The 26,164-nt window shown below is 37.0% G+C and overlaps 1 protein-coding gene across 10 annotated transcripts in view; it reads left to right on the top strand.

The window, feature by feature from the left end:
• LOC143910264 (LIM domain transcription factor LMO4.2) overlaps window positions 1-26,164 on the top strand; it is a 361,988-nt gene that overhangs the window by 150,845 nt on the left and 184,979 nt on the right. For all 10 annotated transcript variants that reach the window (XM_077428659.1, XM_077428661.1, XM_077428663.1 and 7 more), the window contains one exon: window positions 11,650-12,085. In XM_077428659.1, the coding sequence (XP_077284785.1) occupies window positions 11,733-12,085 (353 nt within the window). In that variant the 5' untranslated portion in view covers window positions 11,650-11,732. The remainder of the gene's footprint in view (window positions 1-11,649; window positions 12,086-26,164) is intronic.

Here is a 26,164-nt window from a genome sequence, read left to right on the forward strand (position 1 = left end):
GCCGTGGACCACAAAACACGTAAATTATATTTTTAAATGGGACTCCGGGTTCAACACACCTATGTAGTGCCTGAGCCAAGGAGATTGGACATCGAATCGCATTAATATGTTAATCGGCGAGTCGCGTATCGATATCGCCGAAACTCCATGTAATGATTAGCATAATGCAAACAAATCATAATCAAGTGACGCGCCTCTGCATACTAAAATAGCTCGAGAAATAGCGTACATTTCGATTCGTATGTTGTAGGAAAATTTCGCACGTAAACGACATAATTTTGCTGTGGAGCGTTTTGACGGTTATTGCTGAGAATTTTTCTGTGTTTTGTTATGCTCATTGCAGAACAAACCGCGTGATAGTTTTAATTTTAGATAAGCTATACTTTCTATTATTATATATGTATAATATAAACGAGTTTGTATAATTTATGAACTAGTATTGCATACTGCGCTTTTATGCATTTTCAACTATAAAATTGTCAACTAAATGCATGTACATACATATTGTTAAAAAAAGTTAAACGTTTTCTTAATGTTGTTTATAAAAAATTGATCGTTGTCAAAATCGTGAGAAATTTTTTCTACATATGCACATATAATCGAAAAAAATCTATTGATGACTAAAAAATTCAATAAATCAAGACGATCGTTTTTACCCAATTGAAGTTGCAGATGTAATAGGTCAGGGTTGATGAATCTTTTCTGCCTTGCGTGTTTTAAAATAAAATAAATTACTGTTTATTTTGACCTACACAAGTTAAACTTACGCAAAATCTTCATGGGTACTTATTATATGTATACATAAATACATACCAGTTAAGGAATTGGTTAGGTTTGAGACGTCAATTGTAAATCTCAGTCTAAAGTCTCACTCTAGTTCAACAGGCCAGATTAGTAGGAGTGCAACGTTTCGTAACAAGTTTTAAGACATGATTACTAATATATATCTATCTATGCATATTGTATCAATAACGCATATTTTTGCAAGTAAAAGCATTAAGCCATATATTTATAAAAAATATATATTTTACCATAATGTCATTATGGATTTCACCACTCGGTGACATGGTATTTAAGTTGTACATATCAAATAGTAGGTATAATGGTTTTTGCCAAATTTGATGAGGAATCGTTTCAACAATGAAATCAGATAAATTGACAAGTTTGACCAGCAGCACTACAGATAATACTCGGAAACATGCAACCACTATGTAAAGGAATAGTCTTAAAAAAGGTCCCATATTACTAAAACAATAGTTTGTCAAAATGTCTGACCAGCAGTACTGCAGAAATACTCTGAATAAATTCTCCTCAAATTGAGGTCAACTCATGGCTTGAACCCGGGAACCTCTAGATGGTTAGCATTAACACAACCACCGAGCTATCTTCTGGCTATGATCATTATTTCACCACCATCACCATCAGCATCTACAGCCATTCAATATCCACTTCTGAACGAAGGCTTCTCCAATACGCTTCCATTCGTCTTTGTTTTGAGCAATGTTCACCCGTTTCATGCAGCACATTTTTTTTTAATTTTATCCACACATCTGCCCTGTGGCCTTTACTCATTGCATTCTCTCGGGTACTATTCTAGCAGTCTTCAAGTTACTTGAGGAGCCTATTTCACTATTTTAGTATTTTCACTCTTCCCATTATATCAACAACTACCCTTGTCATACTTCTCACCCACGTATTCCGTTTCCTATATCTTATTGTTATGCCTAGCATGCTGTGCTCCATACTTAGTTGAGTGAATTTTTAAACTGCGGTGCAATCTTTCCGTTGAATTGAATGAACGTATTAATCGATAATAGTAGTCCTTTGATTGGGGAGAATGCGAAGTGGTCGATTATTAGAAAATTTGACGTCCATCGATCGTTTCGGCGCTTCCAGTCGCAATCGAAGCGCTTGATTGTCCAAAGTTGCACCAGAGCCGTATTGGCCTCGAGGCTTCGCCAACTTTAAATTGGAACGTGCCCTCCCTGCAGCCGGCCACTTGGGTTGGTTCAATAATCGCTCTCTTAATTGTCTTCGTATGGCCAGAAACTCAGGAGTGACCCTTTATCGATTCGCGTCAAAACCGCACTCACTTCCGGGTCATAGAAAAACTTCGCTCAAACCGTTCCTTTCTATAACTGTAACGCGAGCGCATTTTGTGCAGCAAACAATAACGCCATAAGGAATATTATCATTAATTCACGTAACACACATACACTCACACTCTGTATCTTTTTACGGCGTTAATTAAGTGTCTAGAAATGTTCTTTCCACAGCACCGAACAAACGGTTTAATTACGTATTATATATTCCATTTAACAGTGCGTCGCATACACGGAAAATATGGTGTGTATTATCCGGTTTAATGGCACGAACACAATGGACGTTAAAAAATATATTGAAATAAAACCCGGAACGAAATTCAACTGACAAAATGGAGTGATCCGATGATTTGGCGGAAACAGCACTAAAATAATGGACATAAAATGGCTGATGATTTTTATTTTTTTTTCATACGTGTAGACACAACTATATACACTTGTTCGGTTGCGGTTCGGTCGTTTTATAGCGGCCGGGCGCGCACACGCTAATGTAAATACGCTCTGGCATTCTTCGATTTATCGCCGATAGGGACACTGATTACAATATTTTATCGTATTTCTGAATTTCTCGTCCAAATAAAACTGGTGAAATTCCTGCAGATTAAACACTAGAAGCTTTTAATTACTCGCAAGCGTTTGAATACATACCCACGTTTGCTATAAAATTCGATCGTTAATTTTATTCCTCATGGTTGCGAACTTGCACAGGTTGATTTTACTGCCTGGCGACTACTGATTCTACTAATTGCATTTTGCCATTACTGCTAATGATTGTAAGGAGATATGCATACATGTACAGGAGGATCCTTTGATGGAAAAAGGTTACGCAAAATGCGTCTAACCCACATGGTTTTTGTTTGTGCGTGAGTAGTGTGGACTGTTTTCACACACATACATATGTAGAACCCATATGACATCTGCATCAAATGTTTGAATGAACTGCAATTGTATTAATACACTATCATCATCATTCACAGCCATTCGCCATCCACTGTTGGATGAAGACCTCTTCAATACACTTCCATTCGTGTCTGTTTTGAACAACTCTCATCCATCTCATTCCACACTTTTTTCAGATTTCATCCACCCTTCTACCCCGTGACATTCCTTGCACCGTTTACATTCTCTCGGTTACCATTCGAGCACTTCGTTCGTCAATTTATCGTCCATTCTTCTAGCTACGTGACCCATCCATTGCCATTTCAATTTATTTAATCTCAGCATTACATCGACCACATTTTTCATACTTCTAACCTACATATGTACATATTAAGTTCAAAAAATTAGGCTGCAGTCACATTTTTAGTCTCAAAAATATCAATTAATCTCTTTTTTACATTTTAATTAATTCATTGCATAATATATTGGACTAGTAATATTTTTTATTCAAAATTAAATTTGAATATGTCGTCCTTAAAGCGCAAATGTGAAGTTTACAAAGCATTATTTTAAATCACGAGTTTTAAATATGATCATTTTTCAAAATACACTTCAGTTAACTGTCTTTTAATTATAAGTAACTAGAATTTTTCTCGTTAAAATTTCATTGGGTTGTATTGAAAAGCGAAATACGTGATTTGAGATTAAACTTTAAACTTAAACTTTATACCTATACATACATATGTACATTATATTGTCAATTAAAAGGAATGTTATTTTAAAAAGTCACCTTTGAGTTCATGAAAACAGGAACAAAACTGCATTAATAACTCGATATCTGTAGCTTAATCTTTGCGCTTTATTGACGCAATATTTTTACAAGCTTTTTATAATGTTCCAATTCATATTTAAATGTAGGGAACTTTGAACTTAGAACGGAAATAAGTTGGGATGAAATTATTTGCATTGTGTTTCATTGTGCTTAGAATACTCATTTGTCACTTACTTAAAAGATGTTTTGCATCTAGAATATATTGACCTCATAAAGTACCAAGGCCGTCACAGACTAGGTAGTGGTTGAAAATGTAGTTTTTTTATGATATTATTTAAAATGCAAGTCCATTTGTAAAAAAATTCAGCTTAAAATTTCTCCCCTCTTAATGAATTTGCTACCCCAGGCTATATAACTATTTTAGGCTACACGTATAATAAATCCGCCGCTGAGTACTTGCATAGTTTTTACTAGTCGTTTTCAATCGCTAGATTTTTCATTAATTCACATCATCAATCGTGCTTCCAATCTCCTATTACGCTGCAGAATATTCTTTTGATTGTGCATCGAGTGCTTTTAATTGATGTGCGCTCATTTAATCGGTCGGCTATTGATCACGGCCAGTCCGCACAATTAGAGGTCCGATCCTAATGGCGCGCGCGTCCACAAAATCAATATTGATCGCGGTCATCACTGATGTCGGCTTCGGATCAAAGCTGGCCGACTTGTTACTCGGGAATCTTCCTCCCCTCCAGCTTTAATCTTGCGGCAATTAAACCTGTTTAATTTTCATTATTAAACGGACAATATACATAGTCGGTCTCTGCTTGATGGGCCTCGCACTCTTGATTGATATTCTTCTCTTCAGGTCGGTCGCATCCTTGCTCTCTTGCGTTTGTTTGCTTTATGATGTAACCGGTTCTCGGGTCGGGCCCCCACCTTCATTATCCCATTTGACTTGAGTTTGTCGAATGCGATCACAACAATTGGCCCGTGTGTGCCGTATGAAATTTTAGTCACTGTTACAACACGTCGGCGCCTCTTGGAATTATACTGATAAGCGTGCTGTAATAAATGTAGAAATTTAAAAAAAAGTTGAAATTAGTCCGAGCGATTACAAAATGTGAAAGACACATTGACGATCACTTCAGCGAAAGACCGCCTAATCTGATATAATCTGTTAATATCTATGTACATATGAACATCCGATATCATTAGCAAACAGGCCAAGTCTGTTTGGATCAATTAAAATTTCTTCAAATCACACCATAGCCTTAAAATAAACAAGCTAATTTCGAACACGGTCCACTGGGCGATGTGACAAGTGGGCGATGAGACAACTGGGCGTGAGAGTGCAGGTACTCAGAAATCTCAAAGGATGTCTATAAAAAGTATTATAAACCAGCAGCGTGGACTAGTGGTTAGCATATTATGTTTTCGAGCGGAGTGGTTACGGTTCGATTCCCACTAGTAGCTGTTGGCCAGACCGTGATGTGTGACTCCAGGTCGATCGTTTCCTTTCAGAGTTTACCAATGTTTCTTATCGCGTTGCCCAGTGGTCGCGTCGCCGATTGTCCAGTTTTCGCGTACCGGCTAATATTGTACATAAACTTTCACTATTCACGGTCTAAAATTTATAATGAAATGGGCATGTACCTGAAACTTATACTTGTAAAATTTATTACAACTGGTGACATTTCGATATCCAGCGTTTTGAATTTTACTAGCGCATACTATTTAAATCGATGTGCGAGTAGGATGCAAGTGTGTGCCTTACTGATGTGTGTGCGAACAGGGTATGAGCGCTGTCCACGTTAACACAAATTCTTAGACCTGTATCCAACAACGCAACTATCAGGCGTCTTGAAGGTCTAAAATCCTCCACGTTGATTTATCAGCATAATTACTGATGATTTGTTTTGGACCGATCTGATGAAATGTAATAAGGCGGCCTCCCAGCAAGTTTTATTATCGATTTTTTAAAGCCAGTGATATAATACGACATATTTAGGTATGTTTAAAATCCAACTTCTTTATTTTCTTAATGATGATATATGATATCCGTATATGTAATAGAAAATAAGTCTCATTTGCAATAATTTTATATACAAATGAATGATAAGTATAAAATATTAAATACGATCAATAGTATGCCGGCTATTTTTCACCGAATTTTGCCAATTATGCTAATGCTGATCACGTGAAATCGCGTGTCATTTTTTCAATGTAGCTTTTTAACTCCGTGTAATGGAGGTATACTAACAGAAATTTTTTTTTATGAATAATACTCGTTCTAATTTGTAGTAGTCTATTGGTAATATGTAAATTAGTTAATTTAATTGTTGAATATTTTATTGCTATTTGAAATCGTAAATATTGAAAAATTATATAAGTTATATGCGATTCTATTTGAGATTTTATGTTGATATTTTGGTAGTGTTCATATTCAAAAATAATAATCAGTAGTCGGAGTCGTCTTTTTTAATCAAATATTGGAGGTGTCAACGGAATTCAAACATCGCCATACACAATAACCGGATCGAAGAAATTTTTATGTCAAATCACGTAATTGATTTTCCACAATGTATGTATGTATGGCGCATATATTTTATCTTTTTTTTTTTAATATTTGACAAATATTTTTATTTTCTTGGAGACACTTAAAGACATTCATAGGCAAACATTTATGTACGTACGTAGAACTAGCGTGAAACTTGTCCACAAATTTATGTCCGGCCGTTGTGTAAAGTCGTCGAGTTAACCGCGAACCATTACGGTCGTTTAATGACATAATTTATCAAATGCCCCATAAGGAGTAATGACACTAATTTTATTATTTGCGTTTTCTGCGGTCCCGCTTCTCGCTGTATCGGGATACGGGCAGGCGGCGCTATTACATTTTAAGCCGCAAATTACCGGCTGCACCCCCATCCCACCCATCCCCAAACCCCCACGGAGAATCCCAGTCTCGGGGAACGACCCTCTCCCGTCATATCATTACTCTTCTCGAGGTGTGTGAATTGTGACGCCAAGTATTCCCATTGAAATGCCAAAAATCCGCAGTCGAAATCCACCGACGACACGTAAAATCATCAATGGAATCTTCAAAATTAAAAAAAAAAAAACAACAAAAATTTAAGGTTATTCTTGATTGAATGATTGCATATCTGAGTCTCGTGTCTGTACGGGAAATTATTCGTATATTGTATTTATTACGGGGTTCTAATGAACGGGTTTGAGTCTTCACTCTATTCACGTACCCACATTAGTTTGTACGTGAACGCAAAAAACAAAAGTTGTGGGTCCTATAGTAATGATACGTTTACGTTTGTGGCGAGGTCGAAATGGTTTTTCAAATTGTAGTCTTAACGCTAACAACACGACCCCGAAGACGTTTGACTCGATGATGATGATATATTATATGTACATGTGTATATTGGATGTATATACATACATACATAATGTGTATATACGCATGTGTTAGCGGTGCATTTTAACTAAATTGCAAGGCCCCGTTGAACCATCTCAACGCTTCTCCTTTTAATTAAATATCTTTGGAATGTGTAATTGTGAAACCATTAATTTGAATAAAAATACTTATCTCTCTAAATGTTTTAAAGATCTCTTAGTAATGGAGCATTTACATTTTTAGACAAATTGTTTTTGTTTTTTTTTTTTTATGAATACTTGGGGAAGGCGGCATAGTCGATGGACTACTAGAGATATTCAAACGTCGATCTGTTTAACAAACAATCTTATATGTACATATAGTTTTGCAATTTATACGGCTCGCTTTAAATACATTGGCGTGTAAAGCAAATAAAACCTATCCTCATAGCAGAGTGGGCATTTTTATTGCCTGTAAAATGATTTATATTCGCGTTTAAGTAAAATAAAAAATGAATATAGTATACTTGCAGTAAAAGCGTTTGCTAAAATTAGGAAGAAAAAGTAGTCAAAATCGAGATTCGTGTGTAAAACCGTTTACGATTACAATATCTTATAGTATTTGTATCTGTAAGACATTGAATATCCATTTTAAATCGGTACGTATGTATCATACATCAGTTTTTCAGCTTTTCTTCAAACAATGTTTTGAACGCTAATATTAAAATAAGATAATATTTTAACTATAGAGCCCTGACAAATAACAATACACGTTCCAACAGTACTGAATGCAAGAGAGCAAAAAAAAAAGTTTTCTAAAAACAATAGCCATAACAGCCTAAAAGCATATTTTCCTATTGACCTTCTGCTGTCTAATTATAACTAACAAGAAAAATAACGTGTAAAAAAACAATTGAAAATCGATTTTCAAACTCCATTTGAACTCTTTCATGTTCTTGATTAATTATTCTTTATTACATTCGATTATTCGACTCTATGTATGTATGTATATACAGGGCCGCCAAGAGGAATCACGGGCCCTCGAGTAATAATTCCATACCATATGACAAACCAAAAAAATCTTATAGATATATATTTAATATGCGAAAAATCTATCAAACTATTAGAAAAATACCTATATCTATGTTAAATGCTATTTTTATTAAATAAGCGAATAAGAAAGTATGATATAACAGGTACGATTTCACATGGACACAAATAATGCGCGGATCGAAAAATAGTAAATATTTCGCATTAAAGGAATATTTTTATGTAGAATAATATAAAATATCAATATCGATCAGTCGAACAAGTAAGGATCAGGAAACTCAAGTAGTCCGGGCCCTGAAACTTTCACCCCAGCTCCCCCCTCCTCTCGGAAGCCCTGTGTATATACATACATATGTATGTTTGGTTGGAATATCCTTTTCGTGTTTTTTTTAGTATCTTTTAAACAAAGTTGTGAATTAATGGTTATATTATAGGTTATTCTAACATAAAATACTGTTTAGTTAATAACAAAACTTAAAAAAGTAAAGTAAAAACGTACAATATCCGCAAAATTAATATAAAGAAATCTGAACCAACATATATGTATATACATGTATATTTTCCAATGATTTTCATTGAAAAGCATAATTCCGAGTGTGCAATATGTGTCATTCTTCTCTGGCGAGGGAGACTGGAGGGGGGAGCTATTTGTGCAGAGGTTTCGCACGTGGGAGCCACAGTCGGAATAGGGCCCTCCGCAAGTGGCGCCTTCTTCCCCATTCTAATTAGGCTCACATTCTCATTCCGTTTTCGCGTTTAATTTTGCCAGTGGTTTCGCTCTAATTACATTATACGTAGCGCTGCTTTTCCAAGCCACTCCAAATAGGCCGAACTTGTTTCATTTTTCCTTCAAAAGTTTTTCTTCGAATAATTTACTCGCGGTATTGCCCCAAATTATTACATCGGCCTCTTTGGCACAATTATAATATAACATATATACAAATACATGTATTTTAATTTAATTTCGGATCTCGAATTGATACATTTCATTATAATTGGATGCGAGTGTTATGGGATGGGTCGGGTTGATGAGTGGGAGCCGCTCTATCGTCCCGCTCGTGCAATCCGGTTATTTATTAGTAAATAAGGTTGATTATTCTTTAATGAACGCTTGTTTTAAGATGTTTAATTAAGTTTTATGGAGACAGTTCCGCTCCATTGGCTGAAGGGCTGCAGATTAATCCGGAGCGCTCGGGCCCTAATTGAAGGGGGAAACCTTCGCTCGGTGGCCACCTGCCTCGCTAATTGGCCGCTTTCATTACGGACACTGTCAGCAACCTTCGCCAGACACCACTCTTGCGATTTGACTCCTGCTGCTCTCGATTACGCTGTCTCCATTTTCGCTAATCCATCTTATGTTCGACGATTGTTTGTGTTCGGAAAAGTTGTGGTGCATCGAATCTTAACTCGTGTAAAATATACACGAGTACGAGCTAAACAAGCTTGTACTCATGTATATTTTGTATATACCATTGCTTCAACCTAGTCGCTACTAGCAGCTTACATAGTTGCTACTAGTGTGATTTAAAAATTACCTTACTTACCTTTCAGTCTTTTTGTATATTCCAAGTGATCGACAATTCTGTGAGTCATGTTAGGTCTTCGGCCTACAATTTTAATACCCATGTTGATGTTTGAATCACCGGGCTGCCCCGGATTGTTTCACTGGACATCCCCGATAGTGCGTCACAGTGGATAGTTCCAGATCGAGTCACGCGACTTCTCGAAATGTTATCTCGGGATCGATTTTGTGATCGTATTTCAGGACTAATATTTCACTCATTGAAACAATTTAATGAATGAGTGTTTCAATATTTTACATAATTTTTTACCACAGCGTAATGCACTGGTAGAGCTATTGCATACCGATAGAAAGGTCGTGGGTGCGAGTCCCGGTCAAATACGCTGCTGGCGCGATCTTGTGCTTATTAAAAAACACATTTCGACCGTCTCCTGCTAGAATTTTCCGATTTTTACAAGCCTCATATCCTTTTGCTTTCGATTTTTCGTCTGACGAAATTTTTCTAGCCTAATTGCTGTGACGGATCCAATAAATCGGTATCTCCCCATTCACTTTTTCGCAAATTCGAGTTTTTATCATTTGTTGAATATTATATATATATTTCTCACAAATTTGCTGTGTCGAAAAAATTGTTGACTTCATAAACATCTCTATTGAATTCTACATAAAAAGTGCAATTTCGTATAAATTTTACTAAGCAATAAATCGTACTAGATGACTTGACCAGATGTACCTATGTTTTATTTTTAATCTATGCCGCTAGTTTTAAAGGTCAATCAACTTGTAAATTTCTAATGAACTTACGCCAATCTATGATATTCAACAAGTTTACATTTTTGTATAATCTACATATACATATAGCCAGCAGTATGGCTCAGTGGTAGCGTGTATGTTTAGCACTAAGTGATTATTGGGTTCGACCCCGTTATACTTCTGGTCAGACTTGGGTGGTGAATTGACAAACTCTTATCAGAGTTTGCCAATTTTATCCGATCATTGTAGAAACGATTCCTTAAAACTGGCAAAAAAATCTTCCTACCTGTTGTCACAAATCTTCTGTATTATGTATGTACAATTTGTAAAAATTTATGTACAAGTCTAAAATCCATAGATGTCTCAATGGATTAAGTCTTTAATAATTATTTTAATGGATTAATTATTTAATTAACTTTAATTTAAGTACTACTTCCGGTTCAGATAAATATAACCTAATGGTTATAAAATTTATAATTTATATTACATGTAAAAAAGTTTTAGTCCGATTCAATAGCGGTTTGGGAGATAATTGAATTCAAAAACTTAAAAAAAGGGGACACCTATAAGGGGAGGTACCATTTCCGGTCAACTTAAAAATTTGAAAAAAATTAACGTCGTGTCGATAAGAATTTCAGTAACCGGTGCTAAGTTTCAGTTCGATAGAACTAACGGTGTTTAAAAATCCCCAAAATACACAGACACACATTTTTTTCTAGGTCATGAAAACGCGATCAGTAATCGAACAGAGTCGATTCAGTCAAAATCTCGAGTTCGAATTTTCGCATGATCACAATTCATCTATTGTTACTATTTACGAGTACATAGATAATGTAAAAAAAAATGTATGTAATATGTAAGCACTTCCAGACCTTATATGGGTTTCAGAGGGGCTTGTGGTAGTAGGACTCCCGTTCAAAACACCCTAGGACACTGGGCAAGTGCATTAATTCACGATTGATCAAAGAGCCTCTAATCAAAACGCTGGGTAACGTTTATATGGCATGGCATGGTACACAATTTGACATCGCAGTGGCTTTTGAAATTGCTTAGCGCTGTAATGTAACAGATCTTCTTTCTTGTTCTTTGGGGTCGGGGCTACAGGCCGTTGATGACATGCGTACATCTGTTTAATTTTGCTTTATTCGTTTGTATTAATCGGTTGTATTTAATTGTGATTTCAGGTGTGGCGTGTATTCTCTACGGCTGATCGTGAGGCGACCCCGCCGCTCCAGGCCTCAAGCTGGCCGCCGGTGCGCTCGCTGCCATGAACCCCCATTACCACCCCTACTCGGAGCTGAACTCGCCGCATCCGCCCAGCCCCGACGGTGGCCCCTACCCCCTCAATGGACACCCACCATCATCGTACGCGCACCCCCATCACGCGCAACACCATGCCGCACACCACCTCCCCCACCACAACAACAACAACAGCCCCGCGCTAAGACAGTGCGCCGGCTGTGGTGGTAAGATTGTCGAGCGCTTCCTCCTCTTCGCGCTGGATCGCTACTGGCACAATGGATGCCTCAAGTGCTCCTGCTGCGGCGCCATGCTAGCTGAAATTGGAGCCTCATGCTATACCAAAGGCGGCATGATCCTCTGCAAAACAGACTACACAAGGTAACTTATAATTCGGTTTAAATTTATTCTTACTGTACATATATTACGTCCAAATGGGCTGGGGGGCTGTATCCCTCCCAGTACTGTTTCATTATTATCGTTCTTAAATTGTATAAAAAGTATTGAGTCTCATACAGAAGTAAAAATGCACTCCGATCGCCTTAACACTTGCCACACTGTGATGGATAGCGAGAGACCAGGACTTATATTTTACCAGTGGTATTACCCCGCTTCGCTCGGTTCTACTTTTGACGATCTCTTCCGTTTTAGCGCGGATATAATAAAAGTAACTTGAAATGGAAATGCAGTCTAGTAATGAGAATACCGTCGAACCATGAAAAAAATGTTTTTATTTATTTTTATCGAAAAAAATTAATATTATTTAACGATCACAAACGTCTTTGACCAACTCACTCAATCAGAAATGACTTTGACGACAGTGTATATGATTAAAATTATGTCATTACGAAATATAAACATTCATTAATATCAACAGAAATAATTACTTTCGCGGGAAGCCCTTTGTAGACATGCCTCACAAATACGAGAGGGGGGAGAATTCAGTACGCCACACTCAATAGTTGAGAACGATATCCGCCTTAGAATGGCGGCTCTGATTCGGCCTTTATTTTTTTCATTTCTTGTACTCCTTTTCGATGTTTCGATGTTTTATTCACGATACAATGATTTTTATAGCTAATTACAATAATAAAAACGGTAGATTGTGCATTTGTTTTAAGTTAAAACATACATTTTTAACTGGATGTTTGGTGCCCAGCATAGTAGGGCTAATATTAATGAGGGTCGTTCGTTGGGCAAGTGTCAAGGCAAACGACTGTTTTCGGTCACCGGTATGGGCAAAAAGCTACTGCAGTCCGAAGATTCATCCCCACAGTCCACTATGATTTTTTTCACGGGTTATCTGTAACAGGCAAATGTCTTCGTATGACACGGAATATATATATATAGTATTCATGGTGAATGTATTTCAGAATAGCATTATCTAAAAGTGGAAGCAAAAAATAAACCTGCGTTTGAAATCATTATGGGTCATCTTGGCGCTGACCTAGTCGCGAAAAAATAATAGCAATCCAAAACGTAATTGCAATGCCCCGATTTTTGTCCGGAGTTGAGCCAACGTCACACTGAAGAAGGCTCTTCCCAAAAGAGCTCTCCCCTTCTCCTCAAATCAATTCAATTACAAACTTATACACCTCTTCTTTCTATTTCTTATACACCTCTTCTTTCTAAGGATTTTGAATTATCTCGACTACTGACTTTCTTAATCAGTGGTTTCCTTTATTTAACCTGTCAACTTCGATCAAAAATCACACACATTCATATGCATAGTTGTTAGTTTGAAATGCAAATAATATGATGCAGTTTCTTTAAGTAATCTAAATTTAGTTTAAAATATGTACATACTTATAGAATTTAGCTTGCACCTTTAATAGTGTGTATGATTATTATGAACCATCGCTTTAATAGTTTGATGTTCACGTTTGTAGTTGATGGAAAGAAAATATATTAGAAACGATTATTTGATTATGCTAATTTCGCACAGAACTGTCATCAATGGCGCCTGTCTTGAAGGAATATTTCAACGACTTCCATCATTGCAACGATACAGTGTTTATTTTCGTACCGTAGTATGAACTCGGTCGGTATCTCCAGTTCTCTGCTAAGTTTCTAATGGTCCTTCTGCCAGATATTCCATCGTCGATTGCACGATACCCTCGTCAAGGCCTTTGTTAGTGGCCTCTTCACAATCGATGTTCAGGACGTATCGTTCACGCATCATCTCCACACAATGGCGTCATTAAAACGCACACGTCGCGCACCCAACAATGTCTTTCCAAAATTTCAAATTGCCTTTCTAGATCGTTAACGTCCCTCACCGTTTGACGCGCGATTTTCTTTTTTCATGCACATATGTATAATATCTAAATCGATCGTGAATCAATTTCGATATCTTCTCCCCGTGTCTAGTCTCGACTGGGCGAGCGGGTGGCTGGGAGGGTGAGTCAGGGGTGTCGCACGTTGGGCCGCTGCATAATCCCCGGTCGGCGGGCCGCAGACCGTGTTATTTAGGGCCGGTTAATTTATTACCGGATCCGCTGCACGCGGGGTACGCCACCGCTATCGATCCACCACCAATGTTTACCCCTGGCCAGGCTAGAACCGAACCAGCCAAGGTTACCGCGCAAAATTAAATTACGGCATAAATCATCGGGAACGAACGAGGGCCTCCTCGACCAGCTCCAAGAATGTTTCGGCTGCCCGCTCCTGATAAATAGCGATCATCGAGTGTCATTAAGGACGCAATACCTTTAAGATCGTTACTATCCCGTTCCGGTTTATTTTGCCTACTTCAAAATGTTTTGCACAATCAGAGTTTAATTTTTTTAAATCCATTGATTCAATGATATTTATGACCACGACATTTCTTCTTGCTGGCAGTTAACGTCGCCCATAAAGAGTTGCTTCCCAGATATTGAACCTCTGTCTTATGTTCTGCGACGAATAAGTAATTAAAAAGTTGATAATTACAAAAATAATTCAAGTGTAACAACATGTTTGGGTACCTTTATTGTTTTGGCAAATAGCATCATATACTTACATTATCTACAGCCATTGAACATCCACTGCTGTTTTTGGAGCAACCCTCCTACATACTTTTATAATTTCATACACCTTGTGGCCTTCTTGCAAGAAAGCCACATCTCCCTTGTGGCCTTCTTGCACCCTTTTACATTATCTCGCGTACCATTCGATCACTTCTTTTGTCCATTATTTTAGCTACGTGAGCAATCCATTGCTACATATTTCAATCTCTTTACTTTGTATCAAATAATCTTGTCATACCTCTCACTCACGTATTACGTTTCCTATCTCTCCCAACCATGAAACCAATCAAACAGCGTTCCATACTTCTTTGAGTGCATTATACTTGATGCAACATGACTTACATTAATATCTGTAATCATGCTATTGTTTCACTGATTAGTTGAAATCTTATGTAAATGTGAAGCTATCAAATCTTCAATTATATATATTTTATCTCTACAAAGCACTTTAGCATGGCCAACAATTGTTCCATATATTTTTATAGTCTAGGATTAGTATTTTTGCATTTCGTGCTTTTTGAATTTGCCGGTAGAAATAGTGATTTACCGATTTCATTTTCTTATATGCGTCGGTTTTCAATTATACTAATTTATATTGAATACTGTGTATTGATACACAGTAACAATATAAACAGTAGATCAGGTACGAGAAGAATACCCATATTTTAACTACATATGTACCACATGTATATGTTGCACCTTGTATGAAAGTGACTAATCATCATGACGAATTGATTTTGTTGCGCTCCTTTTATTTGTGTAACTTTTGCTTTTTTCTTATTATGATGTCAGAATCGATTTTGCTCGTTATCCAAAAATCTGAATCTGAAAGTGGCCACTTAAAACGAGCTAGTTTAAAGGGGAAAGTAGAATGAAAGTTTTTAGGGGTCTCTTGGGAGCACCGGGAAAGTCTGCATTAGCACTAACGGCCCCTAGTACATATCTTCTGTGCAGACATTCTTTCCTGAATGAACTTCGTGAACTCTCCGATTTGAATTATCGGTATCATTATAAAAAAAAAACATACGTGCTATTTTCCCTATCTATCGGAATTTTAACGAATCTCGAAATCCATTAGCGATTTATCGATGCTTCTTTTCCCCTATTTTCAATAATATCGAACGAGGAAGTCTGCTCGATTGATTAGATCGATCATTCTGACAAAGCTGTATTATTTTTCAATTTCACAAAACGATAAGGTGTCGAGTGGTTTTCGTGGATAACAAAACCGGATTGTGGAATGTGGTAAAAGCGCCAATTTAATTCAATTTCGTCATAAATAATTGACAAGTGTATCTAATCAATTAACGAATTTCGGGTGTCCCAAATAGCGGCTAAGTGACACAAACGCTGAGGTGAAACATTGATACATTAGATACTCTTAAGTGCCGATTTATATTATATACGTACATTATATGTATACTTTTTTTTGTATAGAAAGTTGCAACATCCTAAACGACATTCTCGTCAACTTTCCACGCCTATTTTTGGATTGTCTACCTACTTATTGCACTATTAGCATATCATAATCGATTTAACCAAATATAATTCTTTTTTGATTGTGGTCTCTCGTCACGTATTCGTTCGCCCTCATTAGTGCCGTTTTCTTGTCAATAAGCGTCTCGTTTTCAATAACAGATGAGGTTCCGCCGGTCGGCTCTCGTTATTAAAGCTTTGTTGTCGGGGAGGAAACCTAATACCAATCAATATCTGTTTTGGATACAGAGCACAGCCAAGTGGAAGTAAACCGGTGTCCCGCTCTGAGTACTATAAAGATGTGGTTAATTAGAGCCACAGCTTATGGTGTGGGCTTGTTCTGCGTCACATCCTTTCATAATTGGGTGCTAGCGACTACCGTGCATGCTACGGAACATACAAATTAATTCTCGACGAGAAGAAAAACTTGACAATTTTTCGACTTGAAATATTTTCGAGTACATACTGGCTAAATTCTGAGGAGGACGGCTTCTCAATTGACAATGGTTCAAGGTTGTCGATGGCAAAAAAATCCAGGTAAAATCTTTCAGGATAGCGGTTGTTGCGAGCCGAGCAGCTATTGTCCAATTTGATCCTTCGAAAGCATTTGCCGGACACATTTATGAAATAAATACAATAAAAACAGCGAAGCTCATGCACTACTATGCCGTCTTTTGTATTCTCCTATGGTATTTCAAACCGTTTTAAATGCATGCATTATATTGTATTTGTGCCCAACTAAATACGAATACATATATAAATTACATTATACGTGTATAAACGTTTTGAATACCACAAAGAGCAAACGTTGGTAGATAGATAGGTATCTTGAGTGTGTATATATATGTATGTACAAACATACATACATGTAGTATAATATAATAAGACCCGCCCACATAATTCGTATGGATGCATCGCTATTCAATTATGTCAAAAATATAAATTGATACTAAATTAATATTTATGTTCCGTATTATTGAACAAACTGATGCTTCACACGCTATTAAATTAGGAATGTATACGTACACATTAATCCGGAAATAACAACACTATCGACTATAAATAGATACATATGTATGTATGTATATTTACTTTGCGGTAATGTTTCCTATGACATGCTTTTTTCGTTTTTAAATTTGACGTACGTATTCATTGATATTCCTCGCGAGTCAGTCTCTGAAAGCCACTACACACTCGATCGATACAACTATTGTCGGAGGGAAAAAAAGGACAACACATGCGGAAGATAAGTGCGATATAGCCAGATGAAGACAGTCGGATCATTTGTTCAAACCATTATTACAACAACGGCTCGACTAATGCATTACTCAAACAATGATGGACGGCTCCAAATGAAAATTTGAATACCCAGTTGGCTACGAGGCATTAACACTAATGAGTCTGCATAATTATACAATGAGACAAGACAGCACACCCACGTTATAAAGCACATTTTTGAATGACATATCACAATTTATGAGGATGATGATGGCGATGATACTTGTTCTAATGTACCACCGACACCTCGCTCGCATGGGACACGCGTATTGAAATTGATTCGTTTACTAATGCGGCCTGGTAAAAATGTTCGAGGACTCTTGTTCCGTGTAGTTTCAGATAGATATTCGGAATTGATCAAGCGTATTTGTTGTGTATTGTAGAAACTCTGTAGGAAGACGTTAATTTTAACTATTGTTATGGTGTAGCCCACATTAAGCTGTTTTACGAAATAATAGAAAATTCGTCTTGAGTGATTAATTGTCGCCTTTAGAGTTTTGTTATATTGTTAATATAACCTTCTTCGAATGCTTACATTGTTTAAAAAAGTATCATATTTTATTTTGCATTTAAACTTGGACATCATAAATCATTTTCCAAATGAGTTATGGCAGCATAGTTTCGAAATGTCATCGCCGTTATTGAAATTTTCCTAAATGTTTTCGACAATACCGTTTCTATTTAGGTTTGCGTATAAACTATGAAATATGAACGGAACAAGGACAAAATATACATCGCAGAATTTGTGTTTTCGTTTGCAAAGTTGATTTTATGGCTAGAGGGGGGGTTTATAGTAGAGGGTAAATTTGACTTTTATTTGAAATTCAAAGGCGTGCAAGTTCTCTTGAATGCGAACAAATTTCTACCAAGGACATGCACTCAATCAGGCGCTTGTTGCAATAAGTCCTCTTTCTTCGCTATTTTCCTTTTTGCTTGCTGCCAATCAGTTGCCGATTTCTCGACACAAAAACACATCTCATATATTTTCTCTGACCAAAATATTCTTATTGTAAAATAAGTTGTTGAAAACTGGGTATACACTCAAACCATCACAAATAGAATATATGCAAGTATGTAGACATTTGAAACGTAGTGTTACTGGAGAATGTTGAGAATTTCCTGGGTAGACAAGACTCAATGTAGATATTCTAAAATTAATGAAAAAAAAAACGAAAAAAGTTCCGACTTCTATTAATACACAAAAGGAAGCTGGATACTTTTATATTTTTTAATGATAGGTATATAACTAGTAGCATTTTATAAGTTGTATGCCATATTTTTTACTATAAATTTTAAATCACACATATCATAACTACATGCAGGCAATCTCAAATAACAATACTCGTAACAAATAACAAGCAAATAAGGTTTTTCTACGAAGCTAACAATAGGAAAAGAATGTTGCCCTGATGAGTAACCGTAGTACGGCACATATAATTAATCCGCTGTAGGAAGAGGCGATGCACAAAAAATGATTCACTATTGTTAGTTACTATTATCAACCATGTTTTTTTGCTCTCTTGCTCTGTACGGTAATGGAGAAATCTATTGTAATTTGACGAGCATAAGCCAACGCCTATGTTATCGAACGCTGGGCTCAAGGAAACTACTCACCGACCAATTTATCGAGCAATAAGTTGCTTCCTAAATTTGCTCGACTTCGTGTCTGAGAATCTTTTGTCGAATAAAAATTCTTTTATTGAATACAATTTTGGGATTATAATACGTATATCTATATTAAAAAAGTATTGTGTGCAATGATATGAACTAGGTTTTTGCTCGAATTATCTGACCGATTGTATTGTAAAGAAAGCCCTTATCATTTGGGAGAATTGCTTAAGAAATTGAGAAATTGCTCGGTCTCTTTAAACATTTATTTGATTATTTTTACATTTCATTGTGTTAATCGTTGATATTTGTTACTTTCAAAAATAACAAGGAATAGAAAAGAAGGACGAGGAATGTATAATACTTGTTATATTTAAAATTTGCTAAGTTAGCTGATGTTGGCCGACATCCTCTGAGAAGAGGGACGTTTCAGATATTATAGGAAGGCGTTGGTTGTATCGATCGTTCAATTAAGTAATGTATTAGTTAAGAGAGGGGTCGAAAAAGCGAAAACAGGCAAAATACTGCATCGGACGATGGTTAACGTTTGGTAGTACATACATACGAAGGGGCGATGTTTGTGCGCGCATCGGACGAATGTGGGCCGTCAAACGAGATTAGTCATCCGGCGGATAACGAAGGCTCCATTCAATACGAGTCTCAATAGGACCCGGGCAGACAGGGCCGGACCTCGGAACGGGCCAGAGGAAGGTGGGAGGAGAGGGCGCCTAATGAGATCAGCGCGGCCGGTGGAAAAGGGGGCGACTTGACCGAATAACGTCGCTTGATTGCCGATTCACCCGGCCCAATTGGCCCGATTGATAAAGTTAAAGCGAGGCCGGACGGTAACGAAGCCCCTTCACCGGGGCGCGCGCCCCAGGTACGTTTCTGGGTGGGGGAAGGTTTGGGGGGGGCGCGCGCGAAAGAAGGGCGGCCGCTGAAGCACGTCGCGGCCGCCCTGACGAACGGGGAAGTAATTTGACAGCAAACAGCGCGGGCGGGCCGATTGGATTAGGCGGCCGCGGGGGCGCCTGACGTCTCTTAATATCGCCAGATTATTTGGACGAGGGGGGGCGGCAGGGGCGGCCGTCGCAGACGTCGCGGCGCTCGTTAGGTCCCCCGTCTACCCGCAATCAGCCCGGTCACGTCCGCGGGCCGCCGCTTGTTACCCGCTGCTCGTGCATGTTTAACGAACGAGACGGTGTTCTTCTTGTGGTGCGATCTGAACGCTCCTTGCTTTTCACCTCGAGGGCCCAATTAAAAGGCCCACAAAACACCCTAGGTTGGTCCGACCTAATTAGCCGTAACCCCCATCCCCTCCCCCAAATGCGTTCGACTGGTATGCAATAAAAATGCAACGGAAGTCTTCGACGCCTCTTTTAATTTACAATTCTAATAGGATTAGAGTGTTAGATAGTTAGTTCCAATGTACACGTTTACATTGCATGCGTGAATAATTGAGGTCTATACCATGCGATTCAATCAAAATTATTTTTATTTATTAAAGAATTTTTTAAATGTTTTTCTTATGATTCAAATCTTCAAAACTTATGAATCGTGTTCTGCTTTTTTCTCAAATCAGACTCGTTCAACTCATGTTGTATCGAAAAATATTGTACTTATAATATACTAGTGGTTTAACCCGGCTTCGCTCGGTATTTGTAATATAAACCGCATAAACATGACTAATGTAATAGTAAACATTTTATTAAATTTATTTGAATACTCATTTGTTTTTTTTTATTAAATTGACTGTCACGAACAAACAAACATATATACTGTCTCTTTCGAAATTATATGCATACCAGAAACCGGCGCCTGCGCCCCCGGAGCCTTCGCCCTCGGCGGATGCGCCCCCGGAGACTTCGAAACTTTTGAATCGAAAAAAATCGAATCGGCGCCTATGAATCGAAAAAAAGTGTCGTCTACGAACGAAGGTTATATAAATACATACATATGTATATGCAAAGTCTCTTTCAAAATTATATATTAGATATAGGTATATGTTCATACATATGTGTATACAAGCATCTAAATAATTTTTCTTTTGAAATAAAAATTCAATTCAAAATTATATTACTTCAATAAATTTTGTTTAGTGATTTTGTCAGATGTTCTACGAAAAGCAAAAACATTTTCTTTTAATAACGCACATATAAATTTTCATCCGATTTTGTATTCGCATACAAAAGGCCTTGATCCTACTTATGTAGTGAAATTCCTTCTGAAAAAGTAACGATACGATACGTAAAAATGTACCACCACTTTTACGACGATTTTTTTCCTCGTTTTTCTTCTCGTACGTAGAGAGAGACCAACTAAACGGCGCATTGAAGCGTCGCGGTGGCGATGGTCGCCATTCAAAAGAGGGGGGGGGGAAGGGATTTTTCTGGGAAATTCCCGCGCGCGCGGTCCCTGTAAAAATATTCCCGCGGAAAATAAACAGAATGTCCTGAAAGGCGACGTGAATAAATAAATTAAGAGTCGTTTGAAGTTTGATTCCCGCTCTGAATAGGATCATTTGGTTATTTCGGTGGGAAGTGTTGCGCTCTCGCCGCCGGGCAGGAGACTTCCCCCTCTCGCCTTCCTCCTCGGCACCGGCTGAATACCGATGAATGGGGGAATTAGAGGCGAAATACGATTTGAGGTAAATGAGGTGCCCTCTCGACCCCTCACATTCAACTCCCCCGCCCTCCCCTCGAGTCCATACGAAAGAAACTTTTAAAGATCCCTACCCCTCACTCTTCAAGGCAACATTTACGCGCCCAGTACAAAATTTGCGATACTCTATGTATAAGATAATTAAATTTTGTGTGATTCTCAACTAAATGTAGTTTTACCCAGGGGAACCAACTCACATACAAATATTCATGTAATTAACGACATTGTATCAAAAAGTTAATTTAATGCGTATTGAAAAACAATATTATGTATATACACATTGTACTAGTTCTATTTGAATTATCCTTCTGCATCATAGAGCTAGGATTGCGTTTCCTTAAAAATTGACTTGTTTCTTACTTGGTATGTACATATGTATGTATGTACATATGAGCCGTCTAGTTTCAAAACCAGATAAGTCAGTTTTTAGAAATTTTTCAGGAACAAGGAAAAACTTATAACTAGCTTAATTTTTATTTTTATTTTTTTAAATATTTTATATAAACTGGTCATAGATGTTTACATCCTTGACTGTATTTTCACTTTTGACCAACAACTACGGGACTTATCTGATTTTGAAACAAACCTTGAATTTAGCTAAGTAATTCAATAGTATGTAAATTGCTTTGAACTTTCTTACTTGGCCATCATATGGATCCGTATTTTGACCTTACAAAAATAACATAAAATGAAAATTGAAAAAAATGGATCTATCTGGGTTTGAAACTAGACGGCTCATATGTAAACTTAATGTATGTAGTGTGTAATATATTTCTTGAAACATGCAATATGTATTAGTAGGTCTACCTCGTTCCACCAACTTCAATATCTGCAATATCTCGAGACTCGTTTTCTCAACTTTTCGTCTGCTTTAAACAGGAGTTTATATATTGTATACAAAATCGTTGGAAAAGGGGTGAAAAGCTATTACTTCTGACTATTCCTAATGTCACATCCATACTACATACATACATATGTACATATAACGCAAAACGCTCATGCCCACGTCCGTTTGTGTGCGTCTAATTTGGACGCGGCTTTAACATAAACATTTCAATGAACTTGTTATTTTCAGTTCAAAATAAGAAATTGGCAGAAGCATTTAAGTATTATTTCGTATTAAAAAAAATGTAAAAACTACAGCAACCCATTCTACAAAAGACTGCTCGCAACTCAATTCTAATACATTTACCTGGTCAATTTAAATCGTCGGCGAATTTTTTCCATCGGTATGGTTGACTTGATTCTACACTACATACGAACATTGGGTTCACATGTTATTCCTGGTGACTTTACTGTTTATTTTCGTCGGTAGTAAGTGACCTGTGGTCCCGAGTATGAAGAGGGCGCGCTCCGGAACCGCAAAAGGGCCCGCGAGACAATGTCGCGCCGCCGCTTGACAAATAGCTGCCGGGATATGCAAATTGAGGGCCCGCGCCCCCTAACGGCGCCTCCGCCCCCATGAACCCCCGCCCACCCGACTCCCCCTTCGTACTCGTCGGGCGCGCGCGCCCATTCATAATTTTTAACGCGATTTTTTCGCGGCCGCTTAGCGCCCCCGCCGCGTAAATATTCCGCCAACGTTTTTCTTCGACGACAGGGAGACGGAATCGCATCGCTTGTTCTACTCACGTGTGCAAATAGTCGATTTTTGCGCGAAGTTTTCCGCCTCATAAGTCACTCTTGTCATTCTGATTTTAACGCTTTGAATTCGTTGCACCCTTTCTGTGGTGCTGCGAATTTTTAAATGACGTCTGTTTACTTATTGCGGGTGATTTGCAGGCAGCATTCGATTGATTGATTTTTGACGCAGCTGTTTCCTTACGCCAAACATTTTTAATGTTTTTATTTTAATATACATAAACATACATACCTATATTACATTTAAAAAATACGGCTCGCACCTTTTTTGTGTCTAACCGGCAAACGAATCCTAATTCGCAAAAAGTTCTGAAAACACCATAAATGATAAGCATAAACTTAAGTTTGGATCGGTCTGATCCTCCTAGTTATTAAAATATGTATTCTTATTTGACTCTCTTCTTAAAAGTTTGGAGACGTGTAACATTACTGTTTTCTATTGGCTCCATATAAAATATGTAAATACGTAAGTATGTATGTATAGTGATTTTCCATCTTGGGGTGAAAAGTGAGAAGAGGAAATCATCTTGATGAATGGCATTAATTTCAAATGCATTAATATCTATAAGGTTCCAAAATGGAACCGGTCCATTTACTATAGCGTAAAATCAAATTTTGTCAAATACATACATATGCATTAGGCTGGATCGAAAAACGTGAATTTCCATCTATGGACCTAGTGGAAAACTTATCGTAAACTGTCACATCAATAAATAAAAATTTCAAATTTAAAAATTTCATTGATTTTAAACAATGTTCTGTGCTAAAAACCCGATTTACTTTTTCGAGAATAGTTTACTTTAAAAACTAAACTATTCTCGAAAAAGAGATGAAAAACCTGCTTTTTTGAAATTTTTGTCGAGATAAATAGATTGGCTGCAGGCACGTGACATTGTTTAGAATCAATTATTTTTTTTTATTTAACGTTCCTTTGATACTACGCAAGTTTTCCAATAGGTCTATCGAGGAAAATCTAAAATTTTTCGCTCCAGCCTAATTAATGTATGTACGTAAATACGTGTGTTACAAAGTCATCGAAATCAATGAAATCGAATAAAACCACCATTAAGTTGGTAAATATAATAATAATAAAAATTAGAAAATTCCAAAATCGTATCTAAATCGTGTAGGACAAATTTTGAAACAAAAATTCTAAAAATCATTTTTCTTATTATTTATTCATTGTGTACACATGTAAATTTTGCTAGTATGCATGTATTCTATATGTATGCATAACTTAATAATTTGTCCAGCTGATATTACGCTTAGATCTTTTCAAAATCATCGATGCTTGACGTTTAGAAATTCATTTCGATTTTGTCTTTTGTATATATTTTTTGAAACATGAAATTTGTCCACCTAATCTACATATGTACATATACGCAATTATTCCGCTGCTATTCATAATATACATATGTATGTATGTGATTTGGTGTGAACGAGTGAATATGCTTACCTTGTCAGTAAATGCACAGTTGTCATTCTTGGTTATCCGCAGACTCCCGCGCCAACCTCTCCCTCTTGCCCTTCGCAATCAACGTGTGGCCCTTATCGGCGCCCCAACACTCGCCGGAACAATCCCGCGGGCGCAATCAGCATCCACAACCCCCCTCAGCCCCGCAACACTTTAATGACACGACGTAACATAACGCGATACAAGGAAACTGCGTTGACGTGAACCACTGGACCAGTTAATCCTGAGACACCGCTATCGTACGATAATAAATCTGTTGCATTCTGCTTTGTTGACATTTGATTCTCAAACATGACACCGTTTATCCGACAGCTCAATTCGTTTCAACATTGTGTTGTGTATGTAAATATCTCACCTAGAATTAATTAATTATATTGTGGCTGTTACGTTAATTTCAACATTCGTCTGGAACGAGGCCACTGAGATTTTATAATATATGTAGAAGTTTTTACGTTAAAAAAATTCAGCAGACAAGTCTCTCATCGGGTTTTCAATCACCAGCGACAAATTTCTGAGAATTTTTCATAAAATTCAACTTAAAATCATATTGAAAACACAATTGAACTTGTATTGTGTTGTGAATAAAAAAACCTTATATGGTGGACAAATTGTTCGCAAAATAGAAAGTTTATCGATTTTTCTGTAAAAAAATTCCATGTGGATGGTCCATAAACACATACGTATTTAATCAATAACACTGTTTTAAATTATTCATCTCCTGTCGTAATTCAATACCCAATTTTATTCTTAGATCATAGTCACCTACTTGTAGTTTTATTAGTGATTTGCATGTATTCCTTATCTTGGCCAAGGTTAAATTACATTTTATCTTATAAAAACAAGATAACTAGAACGGATGTATTTCTGATAACGACACTCATAACAACTGTAAAAGGACTCTTCTTAAAAAAAAAAACATTTTTATCGAGATTGTTTGTTGAGTATCACTCTTACTGTGAACAATATTAACATAAAACAAATAAATAATGAGACTATGTATTTTATATTAATAAATTTTTCATTTTCTTGTTACAGGTATGTACATTCAATCTACTGCATAATATTGGATTACTTATATAGATCTAAGGTAATGCAAATATTATATTGATATTTTACTACTTCTTTCTCCCATTATACATACATATGTATAATATGGCTATATTTTTTTAATTTTTGAATGGAAAATTTCCTCATCGATAAGGAAGCTGATTATAATTCAGCTTTATCGTATTTACTATATGGGTATATTTGTATTAACTACGTGTAATGTACACACTTGAGTGTTGGTGGCAAGTGCAAGTGGTGTGTCCCTAA

The sequence above is a fragment of the Arctopsyche grandis genome, chromosome 4, assembly GCF_051622035.1.
Source record: "Arctopsyche grandis isolate Sample6627 chromosome 4, ASM5162203v2, whole genome shotgun sequence".
NCBI lineage: Eukaryota > Metazoa > Arthropoda > Insecta > Trichoptera > Hydropsychidae > Arctopsyche > Arctopsyche grandis.